Genomic DNA, 12,180 nt, shown 5'->3' with positions numbered 1-12,180 from the left:
AAGCGAATGGAAGAGGTGAGAGGAGGAGAGCGCATGGATGCGAGGAGGAATACAAAGTGGCTGCTATGAAAGTGAACTGTGTTTACGCATGATCAGGGGTATATTCATTCCGCCGATTCTGCTGAAACTTTTCTTAAACGGAAGCAAACTGAACAAAATGGGTATAAGCATACCTGAATTTGTCCAATAGAAACTATTGTTTGCAATTGTTGGACTAACGATTACACCCTATATCAGCTAGATGCAGGAAAGAGTGTGCAAGGCGGTATTGAATGTCACGTCTGTCCATGTGTCACTGTCTTTCACCTCAAATTTGTCTCTCGACCTGTGTGCATCTGCGTTGTAAACTGTCATTCATAGGCTAGATTGTAGCAACCGCATGATGGGTATAGGGAAAATTCTAGTATCATGTATTAGACTAAACCTATTGCTGTTACATTGAACTGGAGGAATGGAATATGAATGACAGTCATCCAATATGCTTTAATAGAAATAAGGCCATGCTCATGAAAAAAAATCGTCCTCCCTTATCTTAAATGGCACTGACCACCACTGGTTGGTTTGCATATGTCTTACAGTGAGAGAAAAACATAATCAGGTGAATCTGAGTGTGTACTGGTCTACTCTCCTCTCTAACATTTTTAGATAAAAAAAATAATAATCTGAATCTTGAATAAACTTAATTTTAACTTTACCCGTTGTCCGCTGATTTCGTCTTTCTGCTGGTGGAAATATGAGACAAAATATCCACAGGAAAGTATTATTAAACCAACTCAAAACACGGGTCTCTGTGTATCTATCACAATTTGTTTGCTCATCACCTAAGGGATGTGCACAAGACGCAAGTACATCCATGTGATGCATGCATACTAACCGAAGTCTTGCAGGTATTTACATGGTTTTGTGCATGTGCCAAGTGATAGAAATCTCAAAGGCAGTACCATCACTCTAAAAGGTCAGGTAAATAATACTGTCCTGTGGATATTTTTTTCTCTCAAATTTCTACCCGAATAAGGACCAACCGCACATACAAGTTCAAATGCAATTTTATTAAACATTCTGGCTTGAAAGGAAACTTTCTACGTTTTTGCAGTGCTTTAATTCAGACTGTGTTTGCAGAAAGCTTGCCTGACGACTCAAACTGCATTTTTACGCTGCTCTATGTTCGTTACAGAAGAAATAATGTCCGTGGACGTGGCATAGCGTTTGGGTTGCCAGGTAAGCAGAAAGCTGGTATCACAATCTGATTTATTAGGCAACTAAATGATGTACTTCTCAACAGATGTCTTGAAAGCTCTGGTCTTATAAGGCCCCTAATACCTAACACAGGGTCATATATTTGTTCACCCCCCAGTAATGTGTACTGGTTGGGAAGGCAAAATGGCGGGTATGCTCAAATGGTTGTCGGACTTGGAGATGGAGTCAGGGGAACCCATTGAGGTCGGTAAGAAGACGGGCAGGGAAAAAACATGAAAACATTTTCATTTCTGCCATCCAGAGGAGGCGTGCGCTCCACACCACGTGACTGGGGAGAAGAACTGTGACTTGCGTTCCTCTCCAGAAAACAGGGTGCCATTGAAGGAGTGATAACTGGAGTGCCGTTAAGTGTTGAGGAGGGTCAACTGAAGTTGAAGATTCCTGGTGTCTGTAACGCTCACCGTTTGGTGTGACCCAGATCTGGTGGAGAGCGTAGTCAAACAGAGTAGACACTGTCTGTACTACTGAGTTTTTACCAGATAAATTCAAGTTAGGATGTGTCAGTTATACCGGGAGAGCTTTTGTCCCGAACCCATTAAAGTGTTTTAGGTTTCAAGCTTATGGTCATGTGGCAGCAGTGTGTAGGAGAGAGATTCCTAGATATGAGAAGGGTGCAGGAGGACATAAGACAAAGGAATGTGTAGTATCGGTGGAAAAGGTTGTGTGTGTGTGTGTCAACTTTTAGGGGTACCCATGGTGCTGGAGATCAGAGGTGTCTGTTGAGAGAAAGGCAGGTTGAGGTTGCCAGGATCAGAGTAGTGCAGGTGTCATTTGCTGAGGCACTGAAGAGAGTAGTAGAGGAAGATGGGTCCACTCTTACGGAAAATGATTGCAGTCAGAGTGCAGTATAACTGCAGTATGCTGCCAGTACCGTGTCCAAAAGAACACAGTTTTTTTTTACTGCAGTAATTTTGCAGTGTAACTGCAGTTAGAGTGCACTATAACTGCAGTACACTGCAGTTATTCTGCAATTACTTTGTCCAAAATACCACAGTCGACTGCAGTTACTGCACTTATACTGCAGTTTCAAAACTGCAATCTTTTTTGGTAAGGGCAGGGTGAGGAATCCTAAGAGGATCCCTGTGAGTAGGACGAGGTCAATAGAGAGTGATAGGAATAACATGTGCTTCAGTAAGGTTGTTGTTTTGGCGTTCATAGCCATGGTTGTCAACTGTCCCGCAGGAATGGAATGGAAATCACAGAGGATAGATGTTGTGGTGGCAGCTGTAGAGAAGCACTTGGGCGTACAAGATTTTACTGCAGAAGAGTTACAGGGTGTTTTGAACGACAGTCTCCCGTACTCCCAGTCTGCTGGCCTGGTACAGGATCAGATAGGACCAAAGTAATGGAATAGTGATTAGGTTTTAATGGGTGTAGGGTTAGTTGGTAGGGGAATTTTTTCACAAAGTTTAATGAATTCATACTACAGAATAGTAGGCTGATACACAGCCAATACGGTAGGTGGCGGCATGCGCCTTTTGTTTGCGGACCGCCATAATACCAAAGAAGAAGACTACGTCATCATCCAGCGTCCGTTCAAATCAGCGATACTCTCCCCGAATCTAAAAAGGGAAATATTAATCCCATTACTGTTAAACTAGACAAATAAACCCGTTTGAGATGATAGACATGATTGAGAAGGAGGAATCTATCATTAGCGAGGAAGAAGCGGCTCAGTATGACCGGCAGATCCGACTATGGGGTCTGGATGCACAAAAGAGGTACCTATTAGCTAACGTTAGCGTCCATTGTCTCTGTAGGTAGATAACCTATTATTTGTCAGTACTAAATACAAATGCATTAAATGTAAAATTTGAACTATGCACACACTTGGCCATGATATACAGTCTTTACAATGTTTCTCAATCCATTCCTGGGGTGCACAATTTGCTTTGGCCCAGCGCTAACACAGCTGGTTCAACTCTCCAACTAACGTTAGCCAGCTAATCACCAAGACCTTGAATCAGATATGCTCGTACTGGGCTAAATCAAACATGCACTCCCTGATCCCACAGCAAGAATGGTTTGGAAAACACTGCAAATGTTGATGTTTACATAATTTATCAATCTGCACAAAGCATGCATGTTTTGTCTTGAAGGCTTTCCACCCCATAGTGTATGATGGAGCCACATAGCTAATAGTGTTGGTAATCTGCTTCTGTTCCAGGCTGCGGGGGTCTCGTGTTCTCCTGGTGGGCCTCAGGGGCTTGGGGGCTGAGGTGGCCAAAAATCTAATCCTGGCTGGAGTGAAGGGGCTGACCCTGCTGGACCACGAACAGGTACAGACCACAATACACAAAGTAGGGGTGGTGTTACAGAGTTAGGTCAGAGGTAACCTAAAGTAACTGAAACTAGATCCAATACATACTGGTCTTGATGAGAAGGGGAAAAAAACTGGTGGGGGAGGTTCTCTTTTGCACTGTCCAACCAATCCAGTAAATGTGTAGGAGGAGTTAAGATGGAGTGTCACCTTGCGTCAAAGGCTCTTTCCATTCCCCCTGAAAACCGGACATCCGGTTGTTGGGGACTCGGCAGAGGCTAGGTGAGAGGGAACCTTCTGAAGTAGGATAATGGTGGGATGAAACACTGAGAAAATTGCGGGAAAATAGAAATTAATTTTACAAACCACTAACTATTTCTGCTCTCTTTCTTCCCAGGTGACAGAGGAGTCATGCCGAGCCCAGTTTCTGATTCCAGTGACTGCTCAGGGCCAGAACCGAGCCCTGGCCTCCCTGGAGCGGGCCCAGTACCTCAACCCCATGGTGGAGGTGAAGGCAGACACAGACAGGGTGGAGACCAAACCAGACAAATTCTTCCTTCAATTTGAGGCAGTGAGTACAGTAGTGCAGGGCTGGCCTATTGTCAAGATTCCTTTTATTAATTATTTTCTGTTACCCTAAATGGCCACTAGATGGTGCATTTACACCATACGTCTTACTACATGTTGCTCTGGGCAGCAGACCAATGCCAGTATAGTACCTGTTTTGCACAGATTATTTTCTTTTCTTCTGCAGATTTAAGGTGGGGGTTTTTTGAAATTATTTTTGGTATTTTTTTTCTCCCCAATTTCGTGGTATCCAATTGGTAGTAGTTACAGTCTTGTCTCATCGCTGCAACTCCCGTACGGACTCGGGAGAGGCGAAGGTCGAGAGCCGTGCGTCCTTCGAAACACAACCCAACCAAGCCGCACTGCTTCTTGACACAATGCCCATTCAACCCGGGAGCCAGCCGCATCAATGTGTCTGAGGAAACACCGTACACCTGGCGACAGTGTCAGCGTGCACTGCGCCCGGCCCGCCACAGGAGTCACTAGTGCGCGATGAGACAAGGATATCCAAGCCGGCCAAACCCTCCCTAACCCGGACGACGCTGGGTCAATTGTGCGCCGCCCCGTGGGCCTCCCGGTCGCGGCCGGCTGCGACAGAGCCTGGACTCGAACCCAGAATCTCTAGTGGCACAGCTAGCACTGTGATGCAGTGTCTTAGACCACTGCTCCACTCAGGAGGCCAATTTAAGCTGTTTTTGACTGATGATGAGTTCCATTGCATGTAGTTGCACTTTGTTCACAAAAGGAATCTTTCTTTGTAGGACTTAGGTACAAGTGCTCCCGAGCAGCGCAGCGGTCTAAGGTACTGCATCTCAGTGCCTTAGTTCAATTCCAGGCTGTATGACAACAGGCTGTAATTAGGAGTCCCATGGGGCGGCACACAATTGTCCCAGCGTTGTCCGGGTTAGGGTTTGCCCAGGGCTAGGCCGTCATTGTAAATAAGAATTTGTTCTTAAGTGACTTGCCTAGTTAAATAAAATTGTGTTTTTCATTGGCTATCCCTGTTAAGTTCACGATTTTGGCAATTAAGCTCTTCATCTACTTCCCCATAGTCAGATGAACTCATGGATACCATTTTTATTTCATCCAATATGAAGGAAGTTCTAGGTAGTTTTGTGAGCCAACTAACTAGCGTTAGCGCAATGACTGGACGTCTATGGTATCTACTCTATTACATGCTAGCAGTTACCATAGACTTCCAGTCATTGCGCTTACTCTAGTTAGCAACTTCCTTCAAACTGCACTCAGACATACAAATGGTAGCCACAAGTTCATCTGACTCTGGGGAAGTAGATAAAGGGGTTTATGATGCATGTACATATTATTTAGAAATTGACGGAGTGAGGGAATTGACAGGTGCCAGTAGGGGGGAAAAATAACATAAAAAAATAAAGACACTCGAGCTTGGAGATAAATACGTTTATCTAACTTATGTCTGTACAGCTAGCAAGTAGAAACGTAGCTTTTGTGTGGCGTTTGGTTCCAGACACATTGAAAAGCAAACTCTCTGATGTGCTCTGCTCTCAATCATGTAGTAGTGGGGTTTTGAAGAGACTCATCAGATGCTCAGGGATTTTCAAAGCGCAAACAAGCAGCTTCCCCAGTCTGTCTGTGGTGGAGAAACGGCAGAAGCGTCCCGGGGGGAGTGCTAATGGAAGTTCAGGAGGAGGGGGAGACGAAATGGGCTGTGCTGTACACTGCTAGCCTTTTTTATCTGCTAGCTATGGATGTGTCTTGTCTGTGTGGCGCAGCACTGGGAAACTGGAACTGGTTTACATTTTCTGGAATGTATGACAAGGGGCTGCTCTTTTTAGTCACCATGTTTTGGGATTTATATGTCTGGATTATAGCTTTCATCCCGAGAGAGTTTGTAGGTGTTTTTGTCTTTTTAGAGATCATTTGAGGCAACAATTCACACCCACAACAAACAAACGTACTCGTTTACTTCACTCAGAACACTGGTATACTCTCCTTATTCTCACTCATGTACTCTCATTGAGTCTGTCATAACCACTCATTCTCTGCATGTCTATCACTTCACTTTTCCCTTCACCTCCTACTAGACCCATTCTCCGTTAGGCTCCATTGTACAGATAAGCTAAATACCCCCCCTCCCCTTTTCTTCACTTCCTTTTCACTCCCTCGCCTCTCAAACAATCCAGCTCAGTGTCCCTCTTCACAAAGCCCTTGCCGGAGGCCATCGAGAGGAGGCGTCCAAGCTGCACACCTCCTTCAAAAGGAGGGAGGCTCTGTGGACAGACATACAGACAGGCTGGCCAGGCTGTTAAAAATCCCTGTTCCTGCCAGTACCAGCAATCCCAGTTCCCTCTGCCAATCCCGTCTAATGAACTGCAGCAGTAGCCCAACATGTCCAGCCAGGGTCTCCCTCAGTGTCTGGCGCCACAACAGAGGGCTTGCCTTTTTTGTCGCTGGCAACTAAAGCCAATAGGACTTCTATAATAGACTGTAAGGGTCTCCCTTCCCTCATAAGACCTTCTTCATATGAAGTTGAGGTGTGTGGTTCAAGGAAGATCTCCGGTCCATTTTTCAGGCATCAAGCATGCTCCCAGCTTTGATGATTAGTCTATCAGTCTTCATTAGCTAAGGGCAAAGCAATTAAAAACAACTTCAACCATGCAGTAACACGTCAATCAGCTGCCCTTGGTAAAACACTGGTGCGTATAGTGAACTCAATGCTGGCACCTCCCAACATTGTGGTACTTTGTGTTCCGGGAGGGACCAGCGTGTACATTGCAGGGATGCCACAGACAGATGCCCGTCAGCTGCCAGACAGCCCCTTATCTCTAGCCGAGTGTGCTGGGTTTGGTCTGGAGGATAAGATGGACCCAGCCCACGGGTCAGTTTTTTTATTAAGGCCAATCTTCTGTTCCCCACCCTGTTCAGATAGAACACACTGGCCAAACTTGAACATGTTTTGTGTCAAAAGGACGGGGTGTCTGTTGTAGAAGCTTGTATGTGTGATGTTCAAGGGGGGTAACTAAAGGAGTAGTAAGGATTGCTATGGTCGAATCTATCCAAAAGGTGTGCGTGCGCGTAAATCCAGAGTTAGGCATACTTGTTGATCATCAAGTACTTTGTCATCATTCCCTGTAAGGTCTCTCAAAGAACATTTACACTACATATACAAAATGTGTGGACACCCCTTCAAAATGTTGGATTCGGCTATTTCAGCCACACCCGTTGCTGACAGGTGTATAAAATCGAGCACACAGACATGCAATCTCCATAGACAAACATTGGCAGTAGATTGGCCTTACTGAAGAGCTCAGTGACTTTAAACGTGGCACCGTCATAGGATGGCACCTTTCTAACAAGTTAGTTTGTCAAATTTCTGCCATGCTAGAGTTGCCCGGGTTAACTGTAAGTGCTGTTATTGTGAAGTGGAAACGTCTAGGAGCAACAACGGCTCAGCCACGAAGTGGTAGGCCACACAAGCTCACAGAACGAGACCGCCGAGTGCTGAAGCCTTTAGCCCTTAAAAATTGTTTGTCCTCGTTTGCAACACTCAGAGTTCCAAACTCCCTCTGGAAGCAACGTCCGCACAAGAACTGTTCGTCGGGAGCTTCATGAAATGGGTTTCCTTGATCGAGCAGCTAAAATCACCATGCGCAATGCCAAGCGTTGGCTGGAGTGGTGTAAAGCTCGCCACCATTGAACTCTGGAGCAGTGGAAACGCGTTCTCTGGAGTGATAAATCACGTTTCACCATCTGGCAGTCCAACGGATGAATCTGGGTTTGGCGGATGCCGAGAGAACTCTACCTGCCCCAATGCATAGTGCCAACTGTAAAGTTTTGAATAGGAATAATGGTCTGGGGCTGTTTTTCATGGTACGGGCTAGGCCCCTTAGTTCCAGTGAAGGGAAATCTTAATGCTACAGCATACAATGACATTCAAGACAATTCTGTGCTTCCAAATTTGTGGCCCTTTCCTGTTTCAGCATGACATTGCCCCTGTGCACAAAGCAAGGTCCACACAGAAATGGTTTATTGAGATCGGTGTCAATGAACTGGCCTGCACATAGCCCTGACCTCAACCCCATCAAACACCTTTGGAATTAATTGAAACGCAGACTTCGAGCCAAGCCTAATCGCCCAACATCAGTGCCCGACCTCACTAATGATCTTGTGGCTGAGTGGAAGCAAGTCCCCGCAGCAATGTTCCAACATCTCGTAGAAATCCTTCCCAGAAAAGTGGAGGCTGTTCTAGCAGCAAAGGGGGGACCAACTCCATATTAATGCCCATGATTTTGGAATGAGATGTTCAATGAGCAGGTGTCCACATACTTTTGGTCATGTGGTTTAGTGAGCACCATGGGAGTTGTAGTTTTAGCTGCTCTCTCTGACTTTGTCCTCCCCTCCCTTGTTCCTCTCAGGTGTGTCTGACAGGCTGCTCGAGGGATCTGATGGTGCGCGTGGACCAACTCTGTGCCCAGCACAACATCAAGGTCTTCTGTGGCGATGTCTTTGGTTACCACGGATACATGTTCTCCGACCTTGGCCAGGAGCACAACTATGTTGAGTGGGTGTTGTGTGTGATTGTCGAGTGTCTGTTTAATTTACTTGTCTTGATTAATCCTCAGTTATACTTATGCTCATCTGTCCCTTGTTTTGATGCCCCCGTCCAGGGAGAAGCCCAAAGTAGTCAAGCCCAAAACAGACGAGTCCAATGATGGACCCGAGGCCAAGAAACCAAAGGTTGATCCCAATGAGACCACCATGATCAAAAAGGTGAGCGTTGTATAAAAATAACGCAATTAGTGTTTTATCAATGTAATGAATGTAATCCTCCTCCACATCTAATGACTGCATGTTCCTTGCCCTTTGGCGCTCTCTCTATCCCAACTGAGCAGACGGCCAGCTTCTGCTCCTTGAAAGTGGCTCTGGAAGTGGATTGGACCAATGAGAAGGCCAAGATCAGCCTGAAGCGCACCCCCGTGGACTACTTCCTGCTACACGGTACCTGCGCCTCAATTATTCCACAAAGCCATTGGATATAAATATCTATTTGATAAAAGAGAGTTAGATCACTAACTGGCTGCCATCACGTCTTTTTTCTTTTGCCATAAGAAACAGTGAAGCTATAGGTTGATGCCCTCTACACGTGAGCGCCTGCAGCTCCAATGATATCGCCCCTCACCTTACCCCCCCTTCCTGTTTTGGTTGTTGTAGTATTGCACCCTGTTCCTTCTTTTCTGATGTGGTCCCTTTATTGGCCTTCAGCTGGCTTCATAGACCGTCTTAACATGGCTCTGTTTCCATCACAGGCTCTCCATGGCCAGTCGTGTGTGACTTTAGAACAGAGCCACGAACCGCTAGGCACCACCCACGACACCACACTACCCCCGCAAGGCTGCCTACTCTATCCTCCCCCTGTTGTTTGGCTAATATTAATATAACAGCCGGAAAGGAAAGAAGCTGTTCATTTGTTTGTTTTTGGCGTTTTCAGAGGTGTCCTACAGCATTTGGGTTTCTATAATTAGGTCTAGACGTTGTGGTATCTCTCAACTGAGCTGTTCTTGAGGAAGTGTTGCTTCCTCTGTTACAGGCTGCGTTACAGTTCCTCTGTGTCCCAGGGGTGGGTGGGGGGGGTTAGCCTACTGTATGAAACCGTAACACCTCCGGAGGAATGGAAGGCAGCGCAGGCGTGGGGGGCACAGGACGGTTTCCCCTCCAACTTTGATTTAGTTTTGTCATTGCCAGGTCTTGAGATAATTCTATGATGTTGATGGTGATGATGGTGATTGATGTTGGGTTTTCTGTGTGCGCTCGCGTGCGTGTTTGCGAGCGAGGTGTCAGTCTGGTGGAAATAGCCGTGGGCGCACTGGGCCCCGTGATGTGATTGATGGACAGCTAAAAAGAGGATGTTATGACACCTGTTTTAACGCTGAGTGGGCGAGGAGAGCTGCCAGCCTTAAAGGGGGGTTTAGAGCTTAAAACGTCTCAGTGGCAATGGTACGTCCATCTCTCGTTTATTATTTGCTTTTTAGTAATATTCAGACTCCAAACCACATCCTCCTCATTTTGACACATCTGCCCACGGTCTCTCACAGAATGGGTGTAGTGCTAGTGGTGCGTGCTGACAGGACAAGGACAAGAGTCATAGATGTCTGATCACGGCCTTGTCAAACTGATCAAAAACTGCTATTTTTCACAGGATGATCAGTATTTAATTGGAAGTTTGTTTGCACACTTTTTTTTCTGTGAGTGGAAGTGAAGCTAGCCAGCCAGTGTCATTCCAGCAAGTGATAGAATGACAACCCCACTGACATTTCCTTAGTAACATATTCTGTGTTGGGTGGAAAACGTAGCTCAGTATATGTAGCAACTTAACCCATACAATCAGAGCTACTTCAGTGTCTTCTATGGTTTCCTGCACTTCTCCAACACTCGTCCTGTTGTTCACACTCTCTCTGTGTTCCTCGCTTCTCTCCCACAGTACTGCTGAAGTTCCGTACAGACAAAGGTCGCGACCCCCACCCAGAAAGCTTTGAGGCAGACGCCACGCTCCTGAGACAGATCCGGGATGATGTCCTGGAGGCCATGGGGCTGAGTAGCGAGCTGCTGCCTCACGACTTCGTCAGGTGACCGGCTCAATTCAACTCAGATTTCACCACATCACTTGACAGCCATTCACATATTTAGTTGGACTCTTAGTGATATGTTTGTAGGGGACTGTTCTATCTGCCAGTGATGGTAGTTATTAGATATCAAAGATATTCTGTGACTGACTGCTCCATTCTGAGCTATTTCAGATTTTCAGAGTTAAGACAATTGTTAATTCATCCTTATGAACTCCAGAGTTTGTGTATTTCTGTTTGACAGTCACGTTGTTGTTTTGTGTTGTCATCAGCTACTGCTTCTCTGAGATGGCCCCTGTGTGTGCTGTGGTGGGAGGAGTGCTGGGACAGGAGGTTGTCAAGGTTGGTTGTCAAGTTTATGTATTATATATATTTTTTTGTTCATTGACTTTCCATTTAGATGCTGTAACTTTAAATCATTCATACTCTACTGTCTATTCTGGCTCTAAACTAGTGTGAAAAACCACACATCAGACTGTCTGCACCACATTTACTGTTGTGAAGCTTTCACTGGGGAGAAAGATAGCATGTTATATTTTGGGGAGGCAGAAAGCTAACCACTTGACAGCAGGCCGCTCCACTTGATTCTGGGTCCAATCCAGAAATACCCACTGATATGTTTCAGTCCTGTGGGGCTTTTGGGGAGATGTAGGGGACCAGTGTGCCTCTTTGGTGTGGCTGTTTTGGATATGACCTGGGTATTGGAAAATAAGGCAGGTGTCACAGTCCTACCTGTGTTTGAGAGTTGAGGAAGCCAGGTAACGTCAGTCAGTACAGACAACCCGCTCAGCGGGATTATGGCACTGCGCCAGGCTGTCTGATGTAATGATGAAACCGGATAAAACTGCCTGCAACCGGCAGACATCGCACTGGGTGAAGTCAAGCGATCACCGATCACACAGCGGACCCCACGCTCACGCAGTGGAGCGGACACTAGAGTACACCCCATGTATCCAACGCAGGGAAAGCTGCTGAAGCTCTCACAGCAAAGCTATTGTGTGTTTAGTTTGTGAGGTTGTGTGTGTGTGGTTGGTATTAACCTCACTGTGTGTTTCTACAGGCTCTTTCCCAGAGAGACGCACCACACAAGAACTTTTTCTTCTTTGACGGTATGAAGGGCAGCGGGGTAGTGGACTACTTTGGCCCAAAGTGATCGACCATATTCCCACCAAAGAAGGGAGAGGTGTGTGCATCGGACAATGAGGCCTACACTCACATACGCAGTAACAGTTTTGAGTTTAGTTATTCTTTTTTTTCCAGTCAGACTATTTATCAATGTGTAACCATTCACCTCAGCTGAAAGTTCAAGTGTTTCAATAGGCGAAAAGGATTTGTCATTGTACATATTCTCTTTTTCATATCTACGCACACAACACCCCTACTAGATGTTTTTTTGCCGCATACCGTTTGGAATTTCATTTTTTTTGTTGGCTGTTAAACCATCCATTTGTTTCAAGCACACAGTTTTTACATTTTGTAATAAAAATATTGTGAACC

The 12,180-nt window shown here is 45.8% G+C and overlaps 1 protein-coding gene across 1 annotated transcript; it reads left to right on the top strand.

Annotated features, from left to right (window-relative positions):
* The first annotated feature begins 2,799 nt into the window (after positions 1–2,799).
* Positions 2,800–12,180, top strand: sae1 (SUMO1 activating enzyme subunit 1). The gene is made up of 9 exons (NM_001146514.1): positions 2,800–2,978; positions 3,425–3,536; positions 3,915–4,088; positions 8,479–8,624; positions 8,731–8,833; positions 8,956–9,061; positions 10,542–10,686; positions 10,956–11,025; positions 11,744–12,180. The coding sequence occupies exons 1-9, from the start codon at positions 2,878–2,880 to the stop codon at positions 11,834–11,836; spliced, it is 1,050 nt and encodes a 349-aa protein (NP_001139986.1). The 5' UTR covers positions 2,800–2,877; the 3' UTR covers positions 11,837–12,180.

Source organism: Salmo salar, chromosome ssa20 (assembly GCF_905237065.1).
Source record: "Salmo salar chromosome ssa20, Ssal_v3.1, whole genome shotgun sequence".
Lineage (NCBI taxonomy): Eukaryota > Metazoa > Chordata > Actinopteri > Salmoniformes > Salmonidae > Salmo > Salmo salar.
This window is presented reverse-complemented; position numbering and strand designations above follow the sequence as displayed.

Coding starts and splice junctions, on each gene's coding strand:
- sae1 (NM_001146514.1), top strand. CDS start 2,878: ATGATAGACATGATTGAGAAGGAGGAATCTATCATTAGCGAGGAAGAA. Junction 3,537..3,914: donor CCCTGCTGGACCACGAACAG/GTACAGACCACA, acceptor CTTTCTTCCCAG/GTGACAGAGGAGTCATGCCG. Junction 9,062..10,541: donor GGACTACTTCCTGCTACACG/GTACCTGCGCCT, acceptor TCTCTCCCACAG/TACTGCTGAAGTTCCGTACA.